The sequence below is a fragment of the Oikopleura dioica genome, chromosome PAR (genome assembly GCF_907165135.1).
Source record: "Oikopleura dioica chromosome PAR, OKI2018_I68_1.0, whole genome shotgun sequence".
In the NCBI taxonomy this organism is placed as follows: domain Eukaryota; kingdom Metazoa; phylum Chordata; class Appendicularia; order Copelata; family Oikopleuridae; genus Oikopleura; species Oikopleura dioica.
This window is the reverse complement of record NC_137293.1, coordinates 13,846,091-13,871,823: the sequence shown is the minus strand read 5'-3', so window position 1 is coordinate 13,871,823 and position 25,733 is coordinate 13,846,091. Positions and strand designations below refer to the sequence as shown.

Sequence of the window (25,733 nt, the reverse complement as noted above, 5' to 3'; positions counted from 1 at the left end):
GTGTGATCGGTTTTAGAGTAGTCGGTAGTCGGATAATGGACAAGTCTGTTATTCAAAAAGGGACGGGTGCGAAGCCGGCAGTTCTTTGGGACGACGCGGTAGAAGCGACTTTTAAGTTTCGTGTATTTAGGTAGTGATGCTATAAATAAAGTAGATTATTGAATATTGTTTAGAGATACTGGGGAGGTGTTGGATGATTCAGCTGACCTCTGCTCAAAGATGGACCCTCCCGGCGTTTTTCAGATGCTTCTCGGCAAAAGCTTCAAGGTCGAACGTTGGGATCCCTGGCTGAGAACGATGCAAGTTGGAGAAACCGCCCGTTTTGCATCTTCCGACATCAACGATTGTATTCAATATACTTCTGTTTCGAAAGCCCTGCGTGATATGAAAGAGGGGCGAAAAGTTGGTGGCTGTATGGGATCGATGGTAAATGCACATGGCCATTCTCATGGGGAAAATGACGGAGATGTGATTCAAACCCTGATCAAGAATCCAGAAGAACTCACTTTTGAGTTCACGTTAATCGTAAGTTGGGTCTAAAGAAGGAAAACTTCAAGCTACATTTTAAGGGTGTCAAAGGCTCTGATAACCACGAAAAAGAAGTATGGGCGATGAACAAAGAGGAACAGAAAGAAGCTTATCCTAAATTCAAGCAAGTAGGAAACGACCTTTTCAAAGCGGGAAATTACCATGCTGCTGGCGAGAATTATGAAAAAGCGCTGAAGTGTCTTGGTACGCGTCTTTCATGCAAATTTATGATATCATATCTTTTCAAGATTTACTTCTTTCTGCTGGAAAAGAACGTGACAACTTGCTATCAGAAAAAGTCAAGAATCTAAGTAACTTGTCTGAATGCCTTATTCGCTTGAGCAGATGGCGGGAAGCAGAGCGTCGCGCCACAGAAGCACTAGAAATTGACCCTGAAAACTCAAAGGCAGTCTGGCGACGAGGAAGATCGCGAGTTCAACTCATGGAGGTATTTTATTTATTTTTCTAAATATCGGAAATCTCAAGAGATTGTTTTCGAGATATTGGTGGTTGAGAGGCGTTAGGAGCGGTGCTAAGAACTTCTGGCTCATTGTTGATTTCATCAACTTTTTCGTCCTCTAAAAATGAAAGTTATTTTGCTCGTTCTGAATACAAATACCTTCGATGATTGTAGCCGTGTCATGTTGACATTGAGCACCGGTCATTGTTCGCTGGAAGTAAGATGCAAGCGAGGGTGCGTGGGGACGTGGGTCGCCAAGTCGATGTTCAAAAGTTGGGTAGTACGGGTTCGCTATGTTTTTTTATCTTTCACAAATTTAATGCTTTTACCAACCGTGCATAATATATGGGTTTGGAATCGCCATTCCACACCGAGATTTTGCCGCGATCGATTCTGATTTTCAATGAGCGAATAATCATGCAATAAAAATTTACCTTCAAGCACGCTTTCGTTCAGAATTTTATGTTCTTTTTGCGGTCTACCAGCATACTTTAGACAGCATTTCCCAGTGTAAATAACGATCAGCAAGGGAATCAAAGCGATCAGGAAGATTGGGACTGCAATGATAATTAAAGCTGCGTAGTCCAAAATACTTTCGTCTTCCATCAAGGGTCTAGGGCCGGCTCGAATCGGTGTGGATAGCTAAAATTTAAGTTAACGATAATTTTATCTCTGTTACCGGCAAAGCGTCCGTGGCATTCATTTTCTTAATTCTGTTTTGCTCTTGGGTTGATTTTTGATAAAGTGAGGCGGAGTGAAAGAAGCTCTCTACTGATTGACGTCGCTCTTCGGAGGCGGACTGCGATAAGGGTGAATCGACCGTCGGTTTTGCCGCGTAATCAACAAATTCCCTTACTCGGCTTCTTTAGATCGACGGCGCCAAAGCCGACCTCGATCATTTGGTCAAAATCGAACCGTCGATGAAGTCCAAGGTCACCGCTGAGCTGCGCAAACTTCAAAAAGCAATGGCAGAACGCGACAATTCTATGAAAAACGGGCTCTCGAAAATGTTCTGAGAGTGCGATTCCATCAACAACTGCCTCTAGTTTAATCTACCTTCAACTACTTACCCTCTATTGATGTCTTCAAGTTTTAGAATATTTTTTAACGATTTCTGTAAATATGATATGAATATTATATTCTTATGATTGTTCGTTAAAGAATGGCCCCGCCATCTAGTGCAGGCTCCAAGCCTAGGTTCAACAAATCGAAATCCGATGCCCGGAAAACCCGATATCGGATCGGATATTTATCGGGTTTTGTCGGGTTTTTTTTCACCCTACAAAACCCGATCCTGAAAATTTCAAAAACCCGACGTAGGATCGGGTTTTTGTCGGATTTTGTCGGAATTTCGTCGGGTTTTTCTTGCCTTTTCAGCCAATCACAGTCGGTCTAAATAGCCTCCCTTGCCCTTTTTTACTCAAAAAGCACTCGAAATAGATGAGAACTGCCTCCAAAACCGGGAAAGGCAGAGAACGAGCTCTAGAGGACATTTACATTAATCTTACCAAAGATAATCTTCTGGCGATTGAGAGAATGAAATTCAGCGAGGTCCCTGGCAATTAGCGATCCATTTCGAGGGCAGAATTTCAGAGAACGCCTGAGCTTGAAGGCCTTAGCAGAACAGTCTTTTAGGTTAACTCCCACTATTTTCAACCCCATGGGTTATTTAAAATCATGTGACCTCGGCAAGGCCTAACCCCCTAAACTGCAACTCAGCAAGGTCCAAGCTTTCTAAACATATAAAGAGGGTTTGGATTATTTATTCTATATTCTACCGTATTACTAATAATACGGTTTTAGACGAGGCGTTTTTATTGTATAAGGAGATGCACAATGGGAAAATGAACATTCTAAATAATATTATTAATGATCCTCGAAAATTGTTGAAAAAATCTGCTCAAGATAAGTTATTGACCTTCTTTTGACTTGCTTTTTTTAATTTTTGCTTGTAGGAAACCCGACAAAAATCCGACAAAAAACCCGATAAAAACCCGATTTCGGACCCGACAAAAACCCGATAAAATCCAACAAAACCCGATCCAACAAAACCCGGCCTCCTAAAACCCGATAAAACCCGATCTTGGTTTCGGGCGATTTTGTTGAACCTAGCTCCAAGCGGGGAGGCAAAAGGAAAACCAAAAAACAGTTAGAGGAAGAGGCTGCTCAGGCCGAAGCTCGATTAAAAGCAGAGCTAGAAGCTGCCGAAGCTCGTAGAAAAGAAGAAGAGGTAAAACGCTAACTTATTCATCGATCTTAACTTTAGCAAAGAAACAACAAATACTGGAAGGTCTGAATACGGAATTCGAGTCTATCCGCGTTGAGTGTACCAATGGATTGCTTGAGAAATTCAATGACGCGCTAAGAAAGGCGGAAAGTCGCACGGTAGCTCGTCAACAACAGCAGAGCTGGGACCGCTACATGGACCAATCTGGGCTGCCAGACACGAATTCCAGGCAAGAAATCGCCTCCTTTCTCATGCATCAGAGTGAGAAGGAAACAAGCTGGGAGCAGTTGAGTGCAACCCGCACGAAAGTAAATCGCCTAAAAAATGAGATGTTGCATCTGTCGCTCGACTACGAAAGCAACATTGACGTCTATCAGCAGGCAACTGATGAATTAAACTCAATGATGGCAAATCTTGCTGATAGATTTTCAATAAATCTCCTTTCTCAACATGAAAAGTTTCTGGATTCAACCGCTGACTTTGAAGAGAGCTACGAAATGGAGGATTTTCGAATCTACATCTGGGCGAATATTCTCAAGAACCCACGAAAGCGACAGATCGAAGCTCCGCGGGATATTAAAATAGAACTGAAAAAGGAACATGCGACCGAGGACATCGCTTTGAGGCTCATTTGGAGTGCGGATGATAAGTACACCGTCAAGTTTCCTACATTCCAAAGATCTTACGCAAAAGAGTTGATTGCCGAGCCTGAACCAGAACCCGAGAAGGTCGAAGAAGACGAAAACGCTTCCCAGACTGGTGAAGCACCAGCAAATTTAGATGTGGAAGGAAATACGAAAGAAGTTGGAGATAAGTCTGAGGTAGAAAGTAACCACAGCAGTCTCGATGATGCTCGACCGCCGTCTGCGCCTCCTCTTTCTGAAGTTGATCCTGTTGAAGAAGATGAAACAAAAGGAAAGGTTGGCTTTGGCGGCGTCTGGCGAATCGAATACCTCGGCCTTCCACCAAGCCCGAAAATGCTTGGAGAATGGCTTGTTTCTTCAGACTATAAAGTTCTCGAACATCTTCGAGAGGAAGATGAAGCGTTCGAGATTACTCTTCCAGTTTCCGATTGCCCGAGATATTTTTCTTTGCTACGATGGACTGGAGAAAAGTGGTCCTCTGAAGGGATCAAAATTCGAAACGTCGAGAACGGGCTTGTTACTTTTTCGACAAAATCACTTGGCGTTTTCCAATGTTTCCAAAAAAGATTCAACGACGGAAATGTCTTCGATAGCTGGATCATTAGACCCGTTGGCGAACATATTGATTTAACGATTATTCAAAACTCCGTACCCCATGTTTTTTCGATCAAATCTGATGGACAGCTCCGACTCAAGATCAACGGTAATATACCGAGTAAGCTCCTTCCTAAACCTGATTAGATAATTTTGTGAACGAGGAGTTTCAAGAGCTGCGTGAGCTCGTTTCAGATCTACGAACGAAAAGTCTGCACATCTTACCTGTGGAGGAAAGCAAGCAAGTTCTCGAGTTCCTTGACAAAAATGATGAGGTTCTTGAGAACGCATACTTGAACATGGCTCACGCCAGTGGAAAAAGCTCTATCAAAGACTCCGAGTTCAATCAGGATCAAGAAGCAAATACTATCGTTGTTGATCTCAATGGCGAACTCTGTGTGATCACAGGGTAAGCATTCAAATTTAAAAGTAGATTTTAAATAATCATTTAGCGAAAAAATATTCATTGCTGAGAAAAATTACATTCAACCTCCTTCTCCCGAAAAACCTGAAATCAAGGAAGAAGAAGAAGGCTTCGCAGAAGCTATGGCTTCATTCGAAGCGGCCACAGAAGAGTGGAAGCAAAAGGTTGCTCGGGAAGCGGCTGCGTTTACCCCAGATTTCTCTGTTCCACGATCAGGATGTAAAATCCTACCAACAATGGCTCAAGTCGCTGATCATGGCGATCTCGAATTCACTGAGCAAAATTTCACGATTTACAAGCTTTGCAAGATTTTGATGCTTCTTAATTTGTAGACATTCATTATATTCATTTATTCTTTCTCCGAATAGTTCCCTCTATATTTTCTAAATAAAGTTATTTTTTCAATCTTAGTTAGATAAATATTTCAGATTAATAGAATGGTATTGTTGGATTCTATCAAATTAATTCATATGTGTCACATAAAGTGCTTCGACGTTATCATTCAACTTTGCGGGTTCTTGGGATTTTCTGTTATGATCTATCTCATGGTAAGAATTTTCTCAGGTCCCTGTTATTGATCGATTTTAGGTTGAATTCGAATACTTTGCGGACTCCAAACATTTTATATTCTACCCACTTTATATTGCCAACGCAATTCAAGCCACGCATCAGATAAATTGTTTCATGCGTGCATACTTCGGCTGTCGAGAGTAATATAGCGCTTATGCTTGACCTAAATAAAGTTAATTTTAGCGCATCAGTTGCTCAAAAACGCTTGATTCAAGTCAACCTGACCTTCGAGATGTGTTTTATTGTCATGCTCTTTGTAATCGAGCTGTATTCTTCACGCGTCCTTCAAAGCGAGTCTGGGGAAATGAGCCGAGCAAATCGATATGGGATCTTTCTCCCACTTATCGTCGGGTTTCTCATCATCGGATTTAAACGCACAGACACAACGATGCCACCAGTTCCCTGAATTTGAAAAAGTAGGGTTGCCATCTTTTATTTTTCTAGAAATATTTTTCAGGCAACAAGCGTTTCTGTTTACGGTTTTATTGACAAAAATTCGCGGGATGAGCGAAGAGCCAAACTCACCCAGAAATGGAAGCAACCCTGAGTCGCCGGTTTCGCCTCAGCTCATGAAAATCAAGACAGAATCGCTTATCACTGACAACTACAACTCTGATTTAGGTGAGTTAACATGAAAATTGAGAACTTTGTGAAATTGATTTCATAGACGACAACATCGGGATCATGAGAAAACTATCAAAAGAGAAGAACCTTCTTAACGGAGCCGATCAGGGTGAGAGTCGTCCCATGTCACCACTCCTCTTGGACGACGAAACGGAAGTCATTGAGGTGAAAACAAAAACTCTTCTCAAGGGCGCTCGATCGTCCTCTTCGCTTTGCAGCAACAACTCAGCAAAACAATCCCCAAGACCTGGATCTGAGCTTGCAAGAACATCAATTGCTGAATAATTCCCGAATCTTTAACTATTTATCTATTTTTGTCAATAAAGTTTTATATAAAATAATCAGTTTGGCTTCATTTAGATAAATGTAAAGATGAGTGCCTCGATACCCCTAGTTGGCGAGTCGCTGACGTTATCAGAGACGCTTTCGAGCACACGCCCTTCGTCACGTGGCTCCACATCGCGTAGACAGAACAATGTAAGACCTCGCGTAAAGAATTCTACAAGGCGTAATGTTAACGAAGAGAGATTGCGGAGAAGGCTTCAGAAGCAAAACACTCAGAATGACATGCAATATGCAATTGCTGATGCTGACCAGGAGGCCAAAGTTAAAGCTGCACTTGAGGTATTCGCTTTATTTTACCAACAAGCCTCATGATATTTTAAGCGTCGGAAAAAATTACAGACGATTATTTCCAATATGGGCATTGCCGATCAGAATGCTGACATGGTATCTGCGCTTGAGCAAGACCGTTTCTTCCACTGTACAGTTTTCGAGGCTGATAGCGAAGAAACACTAGCATCTGCTCAAGAACAGCCTGCCCAACAAGAACCTAAAGAGCAAGAATATGTTGATCCAGAGGCTATTGTGGAAACAACGCTGTCCGACCCTAATCTAGATAATTTACCGCTACTTGAAGAAGAATTGAATATTCCACGACCGCTTATCAAGTCGGCAGAAGTGTACTACACATCGTGGTCGGATAGGGTTCTTGCGGAGCAAGCAGCTAATCTCTACGTTATCCCCGGTCAGGAGGCACTTGTTGACAGGGCTGCGATTCAGGCTGAAAAAGCTCAACGAGAAGCAGATGGACTTTTCGTTGGGGATGAGCCCGAGATGAGCTCCAATCTTCAAGCTCGTCTGATGCGGGACAACTGGCTTACGAACTCAACTGTTCCTCATTTGAAAGATCTCGTCTACAGCTACCCTGTCCGAAGCTGGAAGGTATTGAATCACTCAACAGACTTCGACAATTTGATGAAGCCAGAAAATGTTGCCAAATCAACAGACCCCTTTGAAGAAGCACAAACATTTGTTGGCGAAGAAACTCCTTGTTACGAACTGTGCGTAAATTTAACCGAGCTTCGTTTTCTGTCACATACTTTGATGTCCGAAGAACACAAGATCGAGATGAATCTTATCAAGAAATTTGAAAACTATGTTAACGCAGTCAAGCGTCACGAGAGCTCCAAAGTGGCAGAATCGCTCCAAGAATACAGATACAATTGGCAAATGAAGCGGCAACAAAATCTGCAATTTCAGGGCTTGCAAGACTCGCCATCACGAAATACAGTCTCAAGTGATTTGAAGACAGTGATTGAGCTTCGAGAAACACTATATCTTGAACGATTCAGGATAAAAGCAGCGATGGTGGAGGTCCTCGAAGAATGGGACAGACTTGTTTCTATTCGTGAGGGTCTTGGTTACAACTCGACACGCTCAAAACTTATCATTTACTCGACTCCAGCTCCAGACAATGATGCAGAAATTTGGAACAGAGATATTGAGGACGAGCTTGAAGAAGAAGCCGCTCGATTTGAAGACCGAATGCTTCAATATGAGCATGAAATGGCCGAGTATCGTCGATACAAAAATGAACTGAGAGCCAGTTCAGGAGGAGATGGAGATGAAACTGATATTGATGAAAAGAAAAAGCCAAAGAAGCCGGCTCCATTCAACGAGCCGACAGAGCGCGAGAAGATCGAGCAACGCAGCCGAGAATCAAGAAGAGGACCTGGACAGCCTGTTCAAAGCCTCGATCTGGATATCCAAGGAAGTCTTTTGGAAAGTCCAGACTCGATGGTCAACAAGACGGAGAAATCTCGGAGAGAAAACGCGCGAAAAGCAAGATATATCCTCAAATACTATTTCAACTCAAAAGAGTTCTTCGTGTCCGAAAAACTTGCATTGGATACTCAGTTCCGTTTGCCTGCGCAAGACCCTCTCCGTGTCCGGACAGCGGAGATCCCGAAGTCTTTCAAGTGCCAGATCTACGAATATAGCATGATTAGCAACACTTACATCGGAGAGGTCATCTTCCAGATTCCAACGAGTTCTGTGACATCAAATTATCCCGCCGAGAACGTAGCAATATTTGACAATAATCCGTTAATTGGTGGGCGCGTCGTCTACCTCAGCTGGTGGGGTAAGGATCCTCAAACTGGCGCGCTTCTTGTTCCCACTCAACTTCCGTCTGTCTTCACTCAGTCGCACAGACAACGAGACATTTACGATCCCGGCTTTCACCTCGAAGATCAAACAGCAATCGACGACCCAAATGATCCTGACTTCGTGCCTGTAGGCAACACAACTGGTGGTCAGACCTTCTCCGGTTTCGTTCTCAATCCGTTCTTATCTGAGGGCTATTTCGCTCCCTCTGAAGCACTAGAAAGTTCGAAACGATTGCGAGTCTTGAAATTACGTGCTGATGATGTGGCCGAGTTCATGGGACGGAAGATGATTCCTCTAAGAGATCATGAAATCAAGGACTCAGAGATCCAGTCTTACGAAGATCGAATCATGGGAGAAATGGACCAAGATACTTCTGGACTCGATCACAGGATAGGTTCTTGTTTGAGTTAAATTGTTTTTGTGGTTGATAGCAACGAAGAATAAAAGCTTGAACCGTTTAATAGAGAGATAATTCAGCGTCAGCGCAACAGAACACGTGCTCTTGTCATGGAAAGACTTCGTGCCTGCAACCGAATTTTAAGCTACAGCGATGTGATACGAGAAGATCCTCTACCGGAGCTCGGACAATTGATCGGAAACTTCGGGAAGTTCTTCGAGGCTAGGAGACCTCTGAGACCGGATAGACGAGATCGAACGAAAGCCCCAACAGCCGGTGTTGATCAAGTGCCAAAGATCATTGTTTCAATACGAAGTGCTAACAATCTGCCAGTGCGCGAACAAGTTGTCGATGAGGAGGTATGTTTCCGTGGCTTGAAAATTTATTGAGTAGTGGGCAGTAAATGAGCATTCTATATTTTAATTATGACAGCAAAGCTATGAGAGACTTTTTCGCAATTTTTCTAGCAGCGGTTTCTTCATCCATCGAAAGGCTGTATTTAGGCAACTTTCGCCCCGCCGGTTGATATTTTGTTACCAGCGCAGATTGAATCATAAGATCGATAATATCTTTTATTTCGTTGTCCTCGACTTTCGGCAATTTAGCTTTCTCGGAAACTGTTTTGTATTTTTTCAGCAATATGGCCATCGTATTTTGAGGTTTCTCCTATGAACACATTCAGTGATTGCATATTATTAAAGATAAGTACCTCTCTAGCTAGCAAGATTAACGAGATGATAATTAGTTGTTGCTGTAAGGGAACATCTTCAGTGCTTCGATCTGTATATGTTTTGTTCAGAACATTGTTGACGTGCATAATTGTAATTTTCGATGCTTGCTCCCGGCCAGCGAGTTCAACAGCTCCGCGGAGTACGTCTAGTGCTTTTCTAGCGTCACCAGCCAAAGCTGATATTCTTTGGAGTTTTTTAGATTTTGAGATTGAGTGATTAGCTTTACCTTTTTGCACACATGAGGATTGAGGTCGGTTCAAGTTTCGTAAGCATTTCTGGCGTGAGTCTGTCTTTTACCAAATCGGAAATTTGCGTCGCCGTGTAAGGAACGAAGTTGTACTGTTTGGGGTGATTCCTTCTGCTCAAATTTGGTAGGACTCGATCGAGCAAGTCCAAACCGTTGGCGATGCCGATCAGTATCAAACGCGAGCCACTCGAGCCAGCCAAATCAAACAAGTCATACAAAACAGTTTCGCTCTTCGAACTGAGCTGGTCCATCTCGTCGAGGACGAGCAGCTTCATCGGCTTGGAGGGATCAGTTGCGAAATCGTGGAATTTTTTCTTTTGCCATCGTAGAGTTTTTGGAATGGCGATCTTTGAGTTGAATTTTTCTAGTAGACTTGTGTAGATTTGATCTGCTTTTTCCACCGCCATGCAGTTGATAAAAACTGAAAAATATTTTAACCGAAATTTAATCATTGTCTAAAAGATTAAGGATAGATCGATAATTAACAAATTCTCACCCGTGTGTTCGTAGCCAAGCTCTTTTATCACATTATTGATTGTAGCGGACTTTCCCGTGCCAGGTTGTCCGGAAACGTACATCGATTTGCCCTCTTCTTTCTTCAAACAGCCAGAAATGAATCCATTAATCGCTTCAAACTCGGCTTCTCGTCCGAGAATCTTATCCGGGCACTCCAAATTTAGCGCCGCTTTGATTTTACCGAAGATTTCGCAGTGGCTCTTTTTCGATTTTCGCGGAGTGATGACCTTTACTTTTTCGTTTTTGGCGGCTATTTTCAGCGCTGTGATTTTCTTTACTGGAACGTCGTCGAAGAGGTTTCGTTTGACAGTTCGTTTTTGAGCTTCTGTAACGAGCCTGTTGTTGTCGATGTTGATTTTTGATGGCGATAACGGTGTTCTGGGTGAGGCGAGTTTTGGGCTGAAATAAACGATTATTTTCGCGTTAAAAACTATTCATAAAAAGCTTCCTGGAGAAGTTGATAAATAGCTTTTTCCCGTCAAATTTACCTTTTTGATTTTATAGGAGTGCCATCTGGCGATTTTCGTTTCTTCGGCGATCCCCAAATATCCGCCAAAACTCCTCCGAGAACATCTTTTTCCATCTCTCTATCAAAAAAGTGACAGGTTCCTTTTTCACTTTCTGTCACTCGTTTGAATTTCTTGGCGAGAGTTGACTTCTGAAAAAGCGAAACAAGCCCGTTCTGGAAAGAACAGGGCAGCACGCGCGCTCATTGGCGGATGATCTTTAGCGCCCTTTTGCGTCAGTCAGCGCGCCAGAGATCGAACCAAGGCGAAATTCGCGGGCGCTCGGCTTTCAAAAAATCATCAGCAGATTTTCGAAGATCACTCATCGACAAAAAATTTATATTTCTGAATTAAAAAATTATCCTTTATTTTTAGCAGTATGGACGCCGATCAAGTCAAGTTCATACAATGCCATATAATCCCATGCAAGGCAATCAAGGTTTTTTCCCTCAAGCATCAGCAGCAAGCAATCAATATCCTTACTATAACTCGCTTCCATCATACCCAAATTACAGTCCCATGGATCAACTTGGGGCCTCTTTCAATCGACCTTCCTTTGAGCAGCCATTTAATCCAATGCCTCAAGCTTATCAGCCATATCATCAACCGCATTCTGGACTTCTTCAACAGGTTTAAAAAAGATCAAACAGGTTACCACTTCACTTATCAGCAACTTCATTTATTCAAAATATCATTTATGCATGCGCGCCGTTTTTTCATAATTTTAAATTCTTTTTCAAGGATTTGAAACCTTTTGTTTCGGTTTCATTCGGAAATCACACGGAACGAACATCAGTTGCTTTCGGGGGAAATCCATCGTGGAATGAGCAGATTGAGCTCGACTGGGAAGCTGGTAGAAATAGGCTTCAATCTGGCTTTATTGGGATGGACAAAGAAGGTAGACTTACCTAATAATTTGCAGCAAAAAACAATTTCTTAGAATACCTTTTTATCAACATCTTCGACGAGAATTTCAAAGTGGAAGCAACTGACAATCCCGATGAGCGCCGGACTTCAACAAGCAAGCATTGGATTGGCGGTTCTGTCATCCCTCTTTCCTCTCTTCTCATCGCGAAACAAATCGAAGGACAGATTCACCTCAAAGTTCCTCCACTACTCATGGGCTACAAGTCAACTCAAGACTCGAATCCAGCCACACTCGAGCTTTATATTCAAATAGATGCAATTTATTCAAAACCTGAAAAGGGAAAGCAACAGGTAAGGATTTGGGATTTGAGTTGCGATTTTTCTATATCACGTGTGGACTTTTCACTCACAGTTTGTTATCATAGGGTCAAGGAATGGTAAGAAAAATTTTGTTTATAACTTTCACAGTCATATACTCTCGACACCAGTTGATTTTTCAATAAATATACTCAACCACTTTGATTCAAACTACCCAAAATTTCACATTTTGATTGTTGAATTCATCTCCACCAAAAAACTAGACGATTATTTATTCTGTGCTTTAGCTGATGTGCCATGAAGATCCCCAAGAAGTCACTGCCTGTGAAAACTTCCTCACTGACATTTCGAAATTCCGCCCTGGAAGAAACTTCCCAGCCCTTGTGTCTGACTTCAAGGGAGAGACATATTTCTTGTGTCGATTTATATCGCCTTTACCGCTTCCAGATGGCATGTACAGCGAGCAACTTTCACTAGATCAGATGATGCGTCGTATGGCAAGATATGTGGCAATGATTCCGTACCAATCCGATAAGATTTCCTTTGCTGGCATGTACGATCTATGGAGCAATAATGCAGAGTTTTTGTCTTGTCTAATCGGCGATGACGAGGAGCATGCGTTGTTGCTGATAGCTTACTTTCTTCAACTAAACGTTCCGATTGCCAGGCTTGTTTTTGGAGAATCGATGGAATCTGGGGAAGCAGTTTGGGTCCTGTCAAAAACTGACGAGTCAGCTGTAGGAGTCCTTTGGAATCCCGTCAATGGTCGCTGTTTCAGAACGACAGATCCTACTGTTCCGTTGACTTCAGTCACATGTATGGCGGACAAATCGAACATCTACTACAACGCGCAAACAGAAGCCCATCCGAACAGAGTCGACTGGGGACTCAACAGCTGGCGAAAATTATGGAGCGGAACAAAGGGCGACCTACCGACGATCCAACCATTAGAAATTGAATACATGCCGCCAGATAATTCTTTGGCAAGTCGAGAAGCTAGGAAAATTGAAGCAGACATCAAGGTACAAAAATATTTTAGTCTATGATTATAATCGATATATTCAGTTAAAAATACGAGAATGGAGGCCAGGTTATTTGACAAAATATCGAACGGACGTTGCTGCAAAAATGCGCGATATTCTGGAGAAGATCGAGCAAGAGGAAATGTGTGGCGGCCAAATCACACAGGAATACGCTCGTCGTCTTTTAGAGCCAATCCGCATGAAATTCCCGCGACATGAGGTTGTTGGTTTTCCGCTGCACCTGCCCATGACACACATTCAAAATATTCTCGACGCTGTCAAAGCGGTTGAGCTTCACAAAACGGTTAATGTAAGTTCTTTCCGTTTTGATTCAGCCTGAGATTCTCATTCTAGCATCGTGCGGAATTCGCGGTGGCCGTTTCTGTCCGACCATATCCTGCCGCCGTCCACTCGCTGTGGGTTTACCTCGCGCAATTCACCCCGAAATAATTTCACGAGTTCATTTTTTATCTTAAATTTTTTTACTGTTCAAATGTTTATCTTTTCTATTCTGACTCTGTACGATGAACACATCAATTTAGAGTATAACATGGCGGAATCTCAAGTCAGTCTCGCAGTTTTGATCTATTTTGGGAGGATTTTTACGGTTTTCTTTTCTCTTTTTGAAGGTTATTTTTTGAATAGACATCGTTACTCACAATTTTTAGCTGGACTTCTACTTTACAAAGGTCTGACGCTTCCCTTCGAAGTCGAGCGACTTGTGACAGACTCTGTCTGTCTCATTGCCTTCCTTGGAGTCGACCTTATCCGTTTGTCGGTTGCTGATAGTGGAAATAAAGCCGGTAATTATTCGATAAATTTGGTAGTTGCAATAAATTTTATTTTAGCCGCTCGATCTCCGATTGGCCTCTCTCTTGCTCTCACCGTTCCAGCAGTACTTCTTTCAGTCTACTTCTATCAGTGGCAAACTTATGTTCTTTCGATTGAACAAACCATCGTCATTATGTATTGGACGATCGCCGGAATCCAAATCTTACCCAAATTCATCGGTCTTGGAATTTACAACTGAAACGGAATTTTCTTTTGTTACTGCCTTTTTCATTTTTTAACCTTGAGTTTATTTTTTGTATGCAGAAACTTGAGATGAGTCTTTCAGAAAAGTCGAAATGTCGGAAGACTCAAGTTGGATGCTTGAGTTGCATTGCCGATTCGGCAAGTGGTTTTTGGTTCTCTTCCTTGTTTTCGATGGTAGGTCATATTTGCTGGCGCATCTTTCCATAATGATTATTCTAGTGTTTGTTCTTGCTATCAAAACGATCAACTACCACGGCACCTACGAAGTCCTCTCCATCATCTGCGATTGGGTCACACTTATCTGCTTCATCGGGGTTGAAAACTTACGACGAAGATCGATTCAGCACGGAAACAAGTGCGGAAAACGCTCCCCGCTCATAGTTAGTTTCGCCTTACTGCCTGTTGTCATTTTATTTTCCATTTACTTATTCCAGCAGAGTTTGAAATTTTCGTGACTCGCGAGCGGCTCACTTGAGAGCGAGCGAGCACGAGCATGATGCTCTTTGTGCTCCCGAGCGCATTTATTTCAGAGTTCGCGCTCTTTGCGCTCGCGAGCGCATTTCATTTCGCGCTCTCGCTCTCTTGGCTCTCGAGCACTGGTCGAATTGTGCTCTCGCTCGATCGGCTCTCGAGCTGAAAAAACTGACTCGCGAGCAGCTTTCAAGGGCCTCAAATGATTCGGCGCCCCCGTGACTAATTCCATATGAGTCCCTGTCACAGGACTTAGCACCTCGCGGTGGGCTTGTTTTATCTGTTTACTCTCGGCTTTTCGCATTCTGCTGCCGAGATTACGGACCTAATGAAGCTAACATAAAACTGAAAACACCAAAAATTGATCCTCAAAGAAATTTATTTATGAAAGTGAATAATTATGCGAAAAAATTTTTCTTTTAATTTTGCTCGCGAGCCGCTCGTGAGTCAATTCCATGGCGAGCACGAGAGCAGCAGCTCCCGCTCGTCTAGCTCCCGAGCATTGTCGACATATGCGCTCGTGCTCTCTGCGCTCGCGAGCGGGTTCAAATTTGGGCTCGTGCTCTTTTGGCTCTCGAGCCAACTCATTTTCATGCTCCCGCTCCCCTGCTCTCCGAGCGATGATAAATTTTTGCTCTCGCTCTTTTCGCTCGCGAGCATTTGCGAGCATTTCAAACTCTGTATTCCAGATTCAAACTTACACTTTTATTTTCGAACGACCTATGATTTGTATTTACTGGATCTTTCTTCTTCTCCAAACTATTGGCTCCGCTATTGTTTTCCCTTCCTTCTCCTGATTTATTTTTATACCTGTTATTTCATTTTTATAAAAAAAAGAACGATCTTCACATCCAATTTTAAGATTATGCCGAGTGCAAGCTTCCCATCAGAACTAGCAAAAGTAAAAGCAACAGGGCAGCCTTTCGTTGATCGCCTCTTTTCTGCTGATCCTCAAGTCCAGTGGGAGTCTGTCAATGACATGAGAAATCTGACAGCGGGAAATCGCCGCCAAAAAGCAAATTTTATCGTCGTTGGCGCTATTCCGAGGCTGGTCTATATCATCCAGCAGGAGGACTGTATGGATGAGCTCAGACGGGATTGCATAACGCTGCTTACTTCTTTAGCAAAAGGTTTCTTGAGATATCCAGTCTTCGCTAACTAATTACAGGCGGCAATGGAAACGTTACTTCTCTATGCGACTACGGAGCGTGTGACGCCGTCATATCCATCCTTCTCTCCTCTCAAACTAACAGCGTCGTCCTCGCTGCTGTCCGATTTCTTCGAACTATTTTGATGACTGTCGCACATCAACATCACAAGCACAGAAAAACCGTCACTATTGAATCGTTTATCCTCGATAAATTCGAAGATGAAAAACTCATCTCAAGACTGGTGGAAATTCTTGAATTCGGAAACACTTCCCTGAAAATTTCTTCTCTCGAAATAATCGCCAAAGTCGCCTCTTCAAAAAGCAAATGTCTAGTTATCGAATTGGTTGGTATCAAACTGCTGGAAGTGCTGCTCAAATTGCTAGATAGAAACGACGAGCCTCGACTAGTCGCCGCTGGTACCAGAGCTATGGCAACTCTTTTGGAGCAATCCAGAGTTGGACGAACTTTTATTTACGTCTCATCGGGGACTAACAAGATCCAAAATGTTATGGAAAAGGTTTTGACTAACTATCGCGTCAAACCAACAATTACTTACGACGCTAATGCTCCAGGTAAAATTGCTAGCAAAAAAAAACTATACTCATTGTTCTAAGATTTCGTCCGCGCAAACGCAGCTCAATGTTTGGTGACAATACTGTCGATAGAATACAGACAGCAATTGTCGAGAAATGTGTGCAACGTCCTTTCTGAGCTATGTGATCCCGAAAAAGACCCAGAAATCCGCATTCAAACCGCTTCATCCCTTACAAAACTTCTTCGCAATCGTGTTTATCTTCAAAATCATGCATTCTATTCCAATCGTTTACCTAAGAAAATCGAGAAATTCTTCCAAAGACCTCCAGGTAATAAATTTTTAATGAGCTGCGGATAATGGCTTGCTTCATAGCTGTTGATTCCAGCGATGTTCACTCCGTTCAAACATTTACGAAAGAGCTAAATTTCTTCCCGAGATTACGTAGTGCCGCTTTTGATCTTTTAGCGGTTCTTCTCTCCGAAGATGAGTCTTTGAGGGACGCCCTACTTGTCCACAGCTGTGGCAGTGGTATGATAAGTCTTTTATTCGAAGTTTTACAGAGCTAATTAAGAACGTTCCTTGCTCCATGTGAATTGGCTTATGAGCAGGCTTTCCGAGGGGCTAAACGAGCATCAAGATCCAGCTAATCCCGAATCGCGCGCTCTTTTAATAAGTTCTCTTCGTTGTCTCCGATCAATCTCAAGGTCGAATCGACATCTCAGAACAAGTCTTGTCGATGGTGATATTTATCAGGTTTGAGAGAGCCTAAAAGACTGTGTCTTTTAATTTAAATGTTTTATTAACCAGAATGTTCAGATTATTGTGAAACTGTACGAGGAAAGTAGAAATGACGAGGAAATTCTGTCGCAAATTATTCCTGTTGTTGGAAACTTTCTCGTGGACTTTTGTCCCTACAAAGATGATTTTGTCGGGCTCGTTACTGACGACTTCGTTGAGAACATAAAAACCGGAAATAAATTTATCGATCATACTCTATCAGGTGAGAAAAATGAGTAATGACAGATGGTTAAAAACATTCTAGCGCTGATAAATATGACTTACTCTGGCACACTATCAAATCGGTACAAAGACGAAGTTTCCAGTTCTATTTCGCATGAGGAGTTTCTCGAATTGGTGCAAAAGTACTCGTCGAATGAGTCGGTTATTGAAAAACTTGGTACTCTTCTGAGGAATCTAATTCACGATAACGTCATTTATGTGAAGTCCGATTCTCAAGACTGTTTGATGGAGATATTCAGACAGATGTTGATAAATCTCCCTATCACGGAAGGTTAGCTTCTTTTTCTTATTCTTTGATAATAATTGAATACTTTCAAGTTGCTGTTGTTCAATTTCTTCACGCTGTCATCAATTTTTCCGATCATTGTGAAGGAGTATCAAAGCTCTGCAAAGATCCAGATCTTCTGACGTATCTGATAGATCTCATGACGACCGGAACTGAAATCGTCAAAACACAGATCGTTGTTCTTGTGAACAATCTTCTCAGAAATTCCGACGAAGCGTTTCCATTTCGCCAGCGCCTCCTTGTTGACCTCGGCGTTCTAAAGGTAAATCGGTTCTTGCAACAGGAGATAATTTGAATTAAGGCTGTTGATCTCTTGAAAAACTCCTCCAACCACAAAATAAATGATGCTGTTAAAAAGATCTACTCGCGCTTAGATGAAGTCTAAGCCATTTATTGTTCCTTCTTTCCTTTGCCTTCTTTCATCCTCTTTCTTCATCACTGAGTTCATTTCAGTTTCATTTTTTCAAGCAAAAAATTGTTCAGAAAAAGAATGGCCGCAGCACTCACACGACCGATTCGGACCAAGTGGCTGAGTAGAATTAACTACGGGGAGGCGCTTAAACTGCAGCACAATCTCGTCGACCAACACCTATCAAAGCCAGAAGCAACGTCAAACCAGCTGCTTTTGCTGGAGCATCCACCGACATACACAGTCGGGAAGCGAGGACAGATCTACGATGAAACCGTGGAGGAATATCTTCGCGAAAAAGGCGCTGATTTCTACAGAGTCAACAGAGGCGGACTCATCACTTTTCACGGGCCAGGGCAACTCGTTGCTTACCCAATCTTGAAACTTGAGCGAAGAAATGCTATTAGATGGTACGTGGATACGCTAGAATCAGCTATAATCGACCTTCTTGGCGAATTCGGGTTGAAAGGAGAAACCAGTCCTCACACAGGCGTTTGGATCGGCGATAATAAAATCTGCGCAATGGGAATCAATGCGCAAAAAGAAGTCACTTCACATGGACTTGCTATCAACTGTAATACCGACATGTCATGGTTTGGAAATATTGTACCTTGCGGCATTCAAGATAAAGGAGTAACGAGCCTTACTAGAGGTAGGATTTCTCTTTTGACCTGATCGATTCAATTCAAACTTTAAGAACTCGGCAGGGAAGTGACAGTTGAAGAAGTGGCGCCCGTTCTCATTGAAAAATTATCAAAGCATTTGAAAGTGCCCATTGAAGAGCTTATTATTTAATATTCTCCAATTTACCTTCCATACTTCAATTCAATCAGTCTAATTTCGAACACTGTAGCATTCACTTTTTTCAGAAAATGTATCTGTTTCTGCTTTTTGGGATCGTTAGCGCGACAGAACTTACTTTTGAGCTGGAGCAAAGGTCAATACAGGTTCGCATTTTTGCTGAAAATATTGGAAGTTATATTGATAATAGTGTTTCATGGAAGATATCCCTAAAGGAGAACAAAGTGTGCTTGAATTTCAAGTCGTTACAGGTGGCAAATTAGATATCGATGTTGAACTGGTGGATTCCGAAGACAACGTAGTCTATGAGGTTTGCGAAGAAATGATTCGACCAAGTTCTAAATGATTATTTAGAAAAAGAGAACTTCATATGATCAAGCGCCATTCACCGCCACGATAGGAGGAATTTACAAAGCATGTTTTAGCAACAAGTTCTCTTCAATCTCGCACAAGGTATTTCATCAATTTCATTTTGATGAGTTAACACAACCAGGTCGTGTATTTGGACTGGGCTGTTGGAGATCAGCAAGAGTACGAACGACACGATTTGCCAATCGACGAAGAAGGGCCCCTTTCGAAGGCGGATATCTCAGCTGAAATGGTCCACTCGAACATGCGAAAAGTCAGGGACTTCCAGGTTCGAAATGAGATATTTTTTGATGATTGAAATTATTCTTTAGACCCATCATCGACTTCGAGAAGCTTCCGGTCGCAGTTTTGCCGAGCAGCTTTATACAAAGATTCACTTTTGGGGCTTCTTGCAATCAGTAATCATGGTCTTGGTTTCGCTCAGCCACGTCGTCATTCTTCGCAGTTTCTTCCAAGACCGCCCTAGTCAAAAATACGGCCGAGTGAGGACATAGAAGACTCCACTATTTTTAGACTCTCGTAGTAAATTAACCAAATACCTGTCTTCTCTAGTAATCTAACTAATTACGGTGGCGGCAAACATTTTAGCAAACTTCTTCAAATCTGTATCAAAAAGAAAGTATTCATCCTTTTTGACAATTCTGTTACACACGCAAACATTTATAGAAAATAAACCCTTTTTTATTTATTCTTTTGGAGCTCTGTTCTTCAAAATTGCGAAAAGAGCTTATTCACTAATTTATCTTTCTTGCAACCAAAATGTTTTACGATAGGAACACGTTGTCTTTACAAGGTGTTAGAGAAGAGTTAGAACTGTACAGTCGGAAATGTATTTTGATAAGGTCTTTTATCAGGGCGAATATTTGGCCGCGGTCGGCGATTAGTTCCCTTCACGGTCGCCTATCTTCCCACAGCCACCGACTACATTTTCGCTGCTTCTTTTCTTTTTGTCGGGCATTTACTCTTTCTTCTTGTTTTATCTCGAGTACTGCTTAAATCTACCATCCCAGCATTAACTCAAGTTCCAAGTGAGTCAGTTTGAGCGATGATAAGTCTACTGCAATTTAAAATTGGATTCCGTGGAACGCAAAAGTACTCTGCTCTTATGTCCTCGAGTAACGTTTAGTTATCTAATGAGGGCTTCAACGTCCGATCTGTGATTGATCGAAATTTTCAGCAACGAGATCGCTTGATCTCGATTTCAAGAAATTTCTTACAAAATTAAAAAGGAGAATGCTCAGAATAAACGCTTTCGTCACTGATGAAAAATTGCCACGTGCGTTTTTTTCCGCGATTTCACGAACGCTTGAGAAGGATTGAATTAACGCTGAGGGTACACCAATGCCCACAATCTCGAAAAGTATTTTTGGGCTGAGTCGACGAGTACCACAACTTTGGTTGCACCTGATGTTAGTTTTTATTGCGTTGATTTAGCCCGTCACTTTCGATTCAAGCCGGGGTTTGACTTGGATCCGAGCGTATCATCGTGTTTACCAAAAAGGTGCAAGTAGGTCATCAGGGTGACAGGCGAGCGCATAACAATACTTGGGACAGCTAATTCAGTAGACAATAATTCAGTTTATTTCAATAAATTAGTAATTTCCTTTGATGCAATTCCTGGGTACAAAAGCCATCGAGTTGCAACCAGGAGTAAGATTGCCGACGAGAAAGTTGTACTCAACTGCAAGGAGGGCGAGAGTGGTGCCTAGAGCGATTTTCATGGGCTTGGTTAAAGTCAGCTCTTTCTAAAAATGTGGGTTAGGATCAATGATCTTAGATGGAACTCCTTGAAGATAACAGCATACCTTGGTCTGCTGAGAAGCCATGCGAGCGGCTGGACGAGCAATTCGCGAGATCATAGTTACTCTGAATGCAATTACAGTTTATATGCAGGGAAATAAAGTAAAATAGCGGAGTAAGATCTCTTTCAACTGATTGATTCTTCTTGTTTGAATAAAATTTATCGATCGACTATCATCCTCTGGGCTCTTGTTCTAATTGTCGAAGAGGGGAAGCCTCATGTCTTGAGGCTCAAGACGAATTTCGTAAATCTCGTTCGGCACTCACCAGCGGGCGCATGGGAGTGCTAAATCGAAGCGCTGACTACAGTAACTCAAAAACATTGAATAAGCTAATTCCGTCAATCGTTTCGCAAAGCTCAAGAAAAATCCTGTCTGAGTCGTTTTTTCAGACATTCAGGCCCAAATTGAGTTTTAATAAAAACGTGTTAGAATTCTCACGTTCTCGTAATAAATGTTTATGTTCTCAACAGTTAACTTGTATTGCAGCTGGCCTAACGAGATAACTTCATAACTTCACGCTATTGTACTTTGCCGTCGCGGACCCCCTGATAGCGCAAATCGCTCACTCGCGCCCTCAGAGGTTTCACGAATTCAGCGGCTCTTCCCGCGCGGAGCCTTTTCGAAATTTCTTCCTCGAGAAAAAATATCTTCCAAAAAAGAGAAAACGATGCTTGTCAACCTGCTGCTGGCTTCAGTGCCGGTTTTAGCCCAGTCTTCTTTACAAGCCGAGCTACTGCAAGCCGGAGAAAAGTCAGCCACAGATGTGTTTTTCATGGCTGCTACAAATGGTAAGAAAAAGCGAGGGAAAAGTCGAGGACGAAGACAATTTTCAAAATGCGATGCAGTTGCATTTGTTGAAAACGGCTCTTGGCTTTGTAACTATAAAACTGAGTTAGGGCTCGATATTATTCTTAAAAATAATTTGATGTTAACGGTATTATTCTTTAGAATTTATTTTTGTGCACATGTGGCACTCTCAGAATTAGTGTTCGGCATACTTATAACCACTTCCTCCCCCCATTGCGTAACATTTGAAGTGCCTAAGTCCTTTAAAAAATACATGCTCAGGCAAATTTAAATAAAGTCGAGCCCTTGGAACAGGAGTGTACGCTCTCGTGCAACGAAAACTTTCAGCGTCTCGGGCAGGTCCGGAAGAATTGCACCTGTACTGGAGATCAGTGCGAGCTTACGCCTGACGTTCCAAGTGCATGTGCAGATATCTCAGGTACATTTTTATAGAAGCTTTTGTTGCATGCTTTTGCTACGCTTATATACCTTTATATAAGCGTGAATTCTCGCTGCTTGAAATTTTAGTCTCCGCTGAAGTTACGACTATCCACGCGTCTACGAGTTACTTAGGATCATTTAACGCGGGTCCATATTTGAAGGTCGGACTTCCTTTAATAATATTGAGTCGGGTTAAATGATTCTAGTAGCAAATCACAGTTCTGTATCTATATTTTTCAATAATCGAAAAATCTAGGCCTAGAAATGAGTGAAAGCATGATTGACAAAATCAACATGGGCAGACGAGGAAGTAAGTTCGATGAAAACGGTGAACAATATGTTACCCACTCTATTTGTGTCATTATATCAGAATTGCCGTAACTAGAGAGTGATGATTAGACACATGTGATCTCATAAGTGTCTGGTGTTTTGATTCAACTTACTTACAATCTCCTCTCTAACGTCACGAACAATCAATTTTGGTGCTTGCTAACACAACAAACTGGGTTAATTGAATTCAAGATGCAATTACCCAAACGTGTGTCCATCTAACTAACATTCATTCTAAGCACCTGGATGCTTTCCAATGGAGTTAGAGCACGGAACTTCGAACTGCAACGCCGATCACGTAAGCTTATTTATAATTTTAACGAATTTATTTGGAAATCAACAGGGTGTGCCTTTTTCGTAATAGTTTATTATACCGAGAAGATTCTGAATCTCAAGCGTTTCTTTTTTGTTTTTTTGAATTATGCCCTGTTGACAGAGATAATTTGTTAGACAGCTTAGAGTTATATTTATCGTGTTGGTGGTACTTGAAATTAGTAGCTCTACTAATTGGGGTTAGCGACATCACAAATTGAGCTACAAGAACTTCAAGTGTTCAACAACAAGTTCATAATATTGTTTTTACTAAAAAGGGATTCAATTTTAGTTTTTTTTCTAAAGGAAAGTCACTAGAGATACTCTATTTTAGCAAAAACGATCTCTCTGCGAGCATCAATGTGACGATGGATTCACTCTGGTCGGCAGTAGCAGCCACAAGTGCACTTGCAAGCGGAATGGCTGCAGCTGGCGGCCGTTTCCTTTTGATACAGTCGGCGATTCCGCGGCCCCTCTTTGCAAACGTAAGCGAATTCCCATCGTTTGAATTTGAAATTCAAAATGTTCAGCTGCCGAGTCTGTTAATTTCTGCCCTGGGTTGACGCAAGAGCAGATTCCTGAAGGTGTTACGGCGTCTTGTGCGGAGAAGGACAAGTACGGCAAGGGAACACGTTGCAAGATCTCTTGCTCAGATCCGGGCCAGGGTTTTGGAGGGAAGGTCTTCGATAAGACGCGGTTTGGAAGCTGCGCGTGCCCAAATCCGTCGCAATGTGATTGGACCATGGATCTTTCTCAAAGTTGCGAGGACATCAACGAGTGCGACAAAGGAGATGTGTGTGGAGAAAACGCACTTTGCGTCAATAGGCAAGGTTTTGAGCCGCTATCATTGGTACAAATAAAGTGATACAGATCAAAAACTCTCGAAAGATCCCCCGGTTACGAGTGCGTGTGCAAGTGCGGCTTCACTATGCTCGATGGAACATGCGGTAAGCTAAACACCAGGCAGAGCTAAGAGTCTTAATTGCCTACCTGTAGTGCATCAATCGCGAGCGGAAGGTGATGCCTGCCAACGTGGATGGACGGGCGCGCGGTGCAACGAGCCCGATACTTCAAAGCCATTCCCATGCTATTACCGGCCAGCCTCGATATTCAGATCGGCTTCAGGATCGGCTAACTAAAACACTAGAGTGCAGAGACGTTGAATAACTGTGGTCACTCGAGGCTCCAAGTGATCTTAGCCAACGTGCTTCTTGTCCAGCCCTTGAAAGAAATGGACTGCGCCAATTTGAACAACCCGAGCATTTTAGACAAGACCATCATTCCTGGAGACACTCAAGTAAGTCGCCCAAGAATTTCTTTAGAAAAAAGAGATGATGTAAGGACATTCCTCATCAGTCACTTTTTAGACTCTGAAGCTGGCGAATAACAGAATGACCGATGAAAAGCAGCTGAAGGAGACGCTGGTCACGTTGACTTCACTCCGCGAGTTGCAGCTGCATGGCAATGAGCTCGCGAAATTGAACGAAGCCACGTTCGCCAAAAATTGTAACCTCGAAGTCATCTCCTTAGGTACTGCAAGAGAGAAAATTTCATAGTAACCAATTTGCAAAATATTCAATTTTGCGAAAATGACTCAATTTTTTAATTTCAAGGTCATGGAAATAATGGAGTAAAACTTCCGGAAACCGTCTTCGTCGGAGCAACAAATGTAAAAATACTTGATCTGGGCGCTGCTTTTACGAACATCAATCCGGAATTGCTGGCTCCACTTACCAACCTTGAATATCTCTTCTTGCAGTTTAATAATGTGGGCCGACTCAGCAGCAGGAAAGGGGATTGTTTTCTGGCCTTGACATGACCTGATGCTTATCTTATATTCACGCATAAGCTTTCTAGTGCTTATCAATAACGCGCATAATTCTATTAGCATAAAACATGACTGTCTATCTTAAGAAAGCCATTTTTGTCGAGTAAAGCTGAAATTAAACAGTAATATTTGAGTCAATTTCTCCAACTCTCGCCAACTCAAAATGCTCAAACTAATCCGAGGTTATCGACTTCTAATTTTCGTCTTAATTGGCATCTTTGATGAAGCTCCACTCAAACTTAAATACTCACAATTTTCTATCCCCTGATCCAGTCACTTCAACAACAACCAGAAGTTGGAATACGTGGATGCTTCGAGTGCTCAAATCACAAGCATTTCTGACAACGCGTTTACACGCAGCACAGCGTTGAAGCAGATTCTATTGCGACGAAACTCGATCAAGTCTCTGGAGCCGGAAACGTTTCAGTCCTTAGAAGAACTCTCCTGGCTGGATCTCGGGAGGAATGAATTGCAGATTATCCTGCCCGGGACGTTCTCAGCGAATGCAGAGTTGAAAATTCTCGATTTGGACCAAAACTTTATCGATACAATTTGCCCAAGTGCCTTTTCTGATGGAAGAGAAAGCTTGGAAGCTGTCAATTTATCTTTCAACCGACTTCCAGAAGCATTGAATAAGAACTTTTGCCTTGACGGATGCGAAGGAAGTATTGAAGACTTTTGGAACATTTTGGAGTCGACATTTGGAAACTCAACAGACTGTTCTATTTCTGAATAATTACATTTGTACATTCCTGTAAATATATTTCTGCACTCGATGAATTTCATTGTGTTTGATTGATTTTTAATTTGCATTGACAAATACTATGGTCATACAATATCACTTATAGAATCGTGATTTCTAGATAAAAAAGGGATCATGTTTTTACCATTTGGTTTTTAGAAAGAAGAAGCCATCGCCAGGGTCAAGGAAGCTGAAGACAAGATCAAAGATGCTGAGCGTGAGATTGAAAAGGCCGATGCTGAGTATGATGGACTAAAAAGTTTCATGAATTCAATCACAATCAAAGGTT

General features: G+C 42.2%; 13 protein-coding genes and 1 long non-coding RNA gene across 15 annotated transcripts in view; 10 read left to right on the top strand and 4 right to left on the bottom strand.

Annotated features, from left to right (window-relative positions):
- The window catches only part of LOC145702559 (transmembrane emp24 domain-containing protein 5-like), a 75,135-nt gene that overhangs the window by 24,707 nt on the left and 24,695 nt on the right, over nucleotides 1–25,733 (bottom strand). The window lies entirely within an intron of this gene.
- On the top strand, nucleotides 21–2,125 carry LOC145705448 (aryl-hydrocarbon-interacting protein-like 1). Its single transcript, XM_081782926.1, has 5 exons — nucleotides 21–130; nucleotides 174–525; nucleotides 570–732; nucleotides 777–976; nucleotides 1,858–2,125. The coding sequence occupies exons 1-5, from the start codon at nucleotides 36–38 to the stop codon at nucleotides 2,002–2,004; spliced, it is 957 nt and encodes a 318-aa protein (XP_081639052.1). The 5' UTR covers nucleotides 21–35; the 3' UTR covers nucleotides 2,005–2,125.
- Nucleotides 969–1,721, bottom strand: LOC145705449 (uncharacterized). The gene is made up of 5 exons (XM_081782927.1): nucleotides 1,668–1,721; nucleotides 1,423–1,630; nucleotides 1,322–1,381; nucleotides 1,148–1,279; nucleotides 969–1,106 (listed from the first exon to the last, which is right to left on the bottom strand). Exons 1-5 carry the CDS (start codon nucleotides 1,689–1,691, stop codon nucleotides 994–996), a joined length of 537 nt encoding a protein of 178 aa, XP_081639053.1. The 5' UTR covers nucleotides 1,692–1,721; the 3' UTR covers nucleotides 969–993.
- On the top strand, nucleotides 2,175–6,404 carry LOC145705446 (dynein axonemal intermediate chain 7 homolog). The gene is made up of 8 exons (XM_081782924.1): nucleotides 2,175–3,218; nucleotides 3,260–4,562; nucleotides 4,601–4,862; nucleotides 4,906–5,425; nucleotides 5,466–5,587; nucleotides 5,631–5,863; nucleotides 5,905–6,068; nucleotides 6,115–6,404. Exons 2-4 carry the CDS (start codon nucleotides 3,410–3,412, stop codon nucleotides 5,207–5,209), a joined length of 1,719 nt encoding a protein of 572 aa, XP_081639050.1. The 5' UTR covers nucleotides 2,175–3,218; nucleotides 3,260–3,409; the 3' UTR covers nucleotides 5,210–5,425; nucleotides 5,466–5,587; nucleotides 5,631–5,863; nucleotides 5,905–6,068; nucleotides 6,115–6,404.
- On the top strand, nucleotides 6,431–8,933 carry LOC145701980 (coiled-coil and C2 domain-containing protein 2A-like). Its single transcript, XM_081779192.1, has 2 exons — nucleotides 6,431–6,695; nucleotides 6,738–8,933. The coding sequence occupies exons 1-2, from the start codon at nucleotides 6,444–6,446 to the stop codon at nucleotides 8,931–8,933; spliced, it is 2,448 nt and encodes an 815-aa protein (XP_081635318.1). The 5' UTR covers nucleotides 6,431–6,443.
- LOC145705445 (coiled-coil and C2 domain-containing protein 2A-like) lies at nucleotides 8,986–13,641 on the top strand. Of its 2 annotated transcripts, XM_081782922.1 has the most exons (7): nucleotides 8,986–9,278; nucleotides 11,295–11,549; nucleotides 11,661–11,817; nucleotides 11,860–12,137; nucleotides 12,392–13,126; nucleotides 13,170–13,436; nucleotides 13,481–13,641. In XM_081782922.1, exons 1-7 carry the CDS (start codon nucleotides 9,030–9,032, stop codon nucleotides 13,574–13,576), a joined length of 2,037 nt encoding a protein of 678 aa, XP_081639048.1. In that variant the 5' UTR covers nucleotides 8,986–9,029; the 3' UTR covers nucleotides 13,577–13,641. The 2 variants fall into 2 exon arrangements, with proteins under 2 accessions (XP_081639048.1, XP_081639049.1); XM_081782923.1 differs by lacking the exon at nucleotides 11,295–11,549.
- On the bottom strand, nucleotides 9,293–11,093 carry LOC145705447 (cell division control protein 6 homolog). Its single transcript, XM_081782925.1, has 5 exons — nucleotides 10,902–11,093; nucleotides 10,394–10,812; nucleotides 9,877–10,318; nucleotides 9,629–9,833; nucleotides 9,293–9,585 (listed from the first exon to the last, which is right to left on the bottom strand). The coding sequence occupies exons 1-5, from the start codon at nucleotides 10,994–10,996 to the stop codon at nucleotides 9,343–9,345; spliced, it is 1,404 nt and encodes a 467-aa protein (XP_081639051.1). The 5' UTR covers nucleotides 10,997–11,093; the 3' UTR covers nucleotides 9,293–9,342.
- Nucleotides 13,673–14,216, top strand: LOC145703262 (transmembrane protein 216-like). Its single transcript, XM_081780598.1, has 3 exons — nucleotides 13,673–13,755; nucleotides 13,795–13,929; nucleotides 13,975–14,216. The coding sequence occupies exons 1-3, from the start codon at nucleotides 13,677–13,679 to the stop codon at nucleotides 14,154–14,156; spliced, it is 396 nt and encodes a 131-aa protein (XP_081636724.1). The 5' UTR covers nucleotides 13,673–13,676; the 3' UTR covers nucleotides 14,157–14,216.
- LOC145703056 (armadillo repeat-containing protein 8-like) lies at nucleotides 15,495–18,082 on the top strand. The gene is made up of 9 exons (XM_081780368.1): nucleotides 15,495–15,762; nucleotides 15,801–16,355; nucleotides 16,398–16,646; nucleotides 16,691–16,846; nucleotides 16,890–17,071; nucleotides 17,135–17,318; nucleotides 17,361–17,609; nucleotides 17,657–17,886; nucleotides 17,926–18,082. Exons 1-9 carry the CDS (start codon nucleotides 15,498–15,500, stop codon nucleotides 18,007–18,009), a joined length of 2,154 nt encoding a protein of 717 aa, XP_081636494.1. The 5' UTR covers nucleotides 15,495–15,497; the 3' UTR covers nucleotides 18,010–18,082.
- On the top strand, nucleotides 18,089–18,871 carry LOC145703057 (octanoyl-[acyl-carrier-protein]:protein N-octanoyltransferase LIPT2, mitochondrial-like). Its single transcript, XM_081780369.1, has 2 exons — nucleotides 18,089–18,685; nucleotides 18,731–18,871. The coding sequence occupies exons 1-2, from the start codon at nucleotides 18,115–18,117 to the stop codon at nucleotides 18,826–18,828; spliced, it is 669 nt and encodes a 222-aa protein (XP_081636495.1). The 5' UTR covers nucleotides 18,089–18,114; the 3' UTR covers nucleotides 18,829–18,871.
- Nucleotides 18,891–19,874, top strand: LOC145703055 (transmembrane emp24 domain-containing protein 7-like). Its single transcript, XM_081780367.1, has 5 exons — nucleotides 18,891–18,980; nucleotides 19,025–19,144; nucleotides 19,189–19,287; nucleotides 19,328–19,471; nucleotides 19,515–19,874. The coding sequence occupies exons 1-5, from the start codon at nucleotides 18,906–18,908 to the stop codon at nucleotides 19,695–19,697; spliced, it is 621 nt and encodes a 206-aa protein (XP_081636493.1). The 5' UTR covers nucleotides 18,891–18,905; the 3' UTR covers nucleotides 19,698–19,874.
- Nucleotides 20,778–21,076, bottom strand: LOC145705510 (uncharacterized). Its single transcript, XR_014134603.1, has 2 exons — nucleotides 21,009–21,076; nucleotides 20,778–20,948 (listed from the first exon to the last, which is right to left on the bottom strand). It is a non-coding gene; the product is annotated as an uncharacterized LOC145705510 (long non-coding RNA).
- On the top strand, nucleotides 22,111–24,051 carry LOC145703294 (uncharacterized). The gene is made up of 7 exons (XM_081780633.1): nucleotides 22,111–22,230; nucleotides 22,489–22,542; nucleotides 22,802–22,860; nucleotides 23,209–23,359; nucleotides 23,405–23,699; nucleotides 23,763–23,821; nucleotides 23,871–24,051. Exons 2-7 carry the CDS (start codon nucleotides 22,497–22,499, stop codon nucleotides 24,011–24,013), a joined length of 753 nt encoding a protein of 250 aa, XP_081636759.1. The 5' UTR covers nucleotides 22,111–22,230; nucleotides 22,489–22,496; the 3' UTR covers nucleotides 24,014–24,051.
- LOC145703295 (uncharacterized) lies at nucleotides 24,085–24,734 on the top strand. Its single transcript, XM_081780634.1, has 3 exons — nucleotides 24,085–24,171; nucleotides 24,242–24,404; nucleotides 24,488–24,734. Exons 1-3 carry the CDS (start codon nucleotides 24,106–24,108, stop codon nucleotides 24,691–24,693), a joined length of 435 nt encoding a protein of 144 aa, XP_081636760.1. The 5' UTR covers nucleotides 24,085–24,105; the 3' UTR covers nucleotides 24,694–24,734.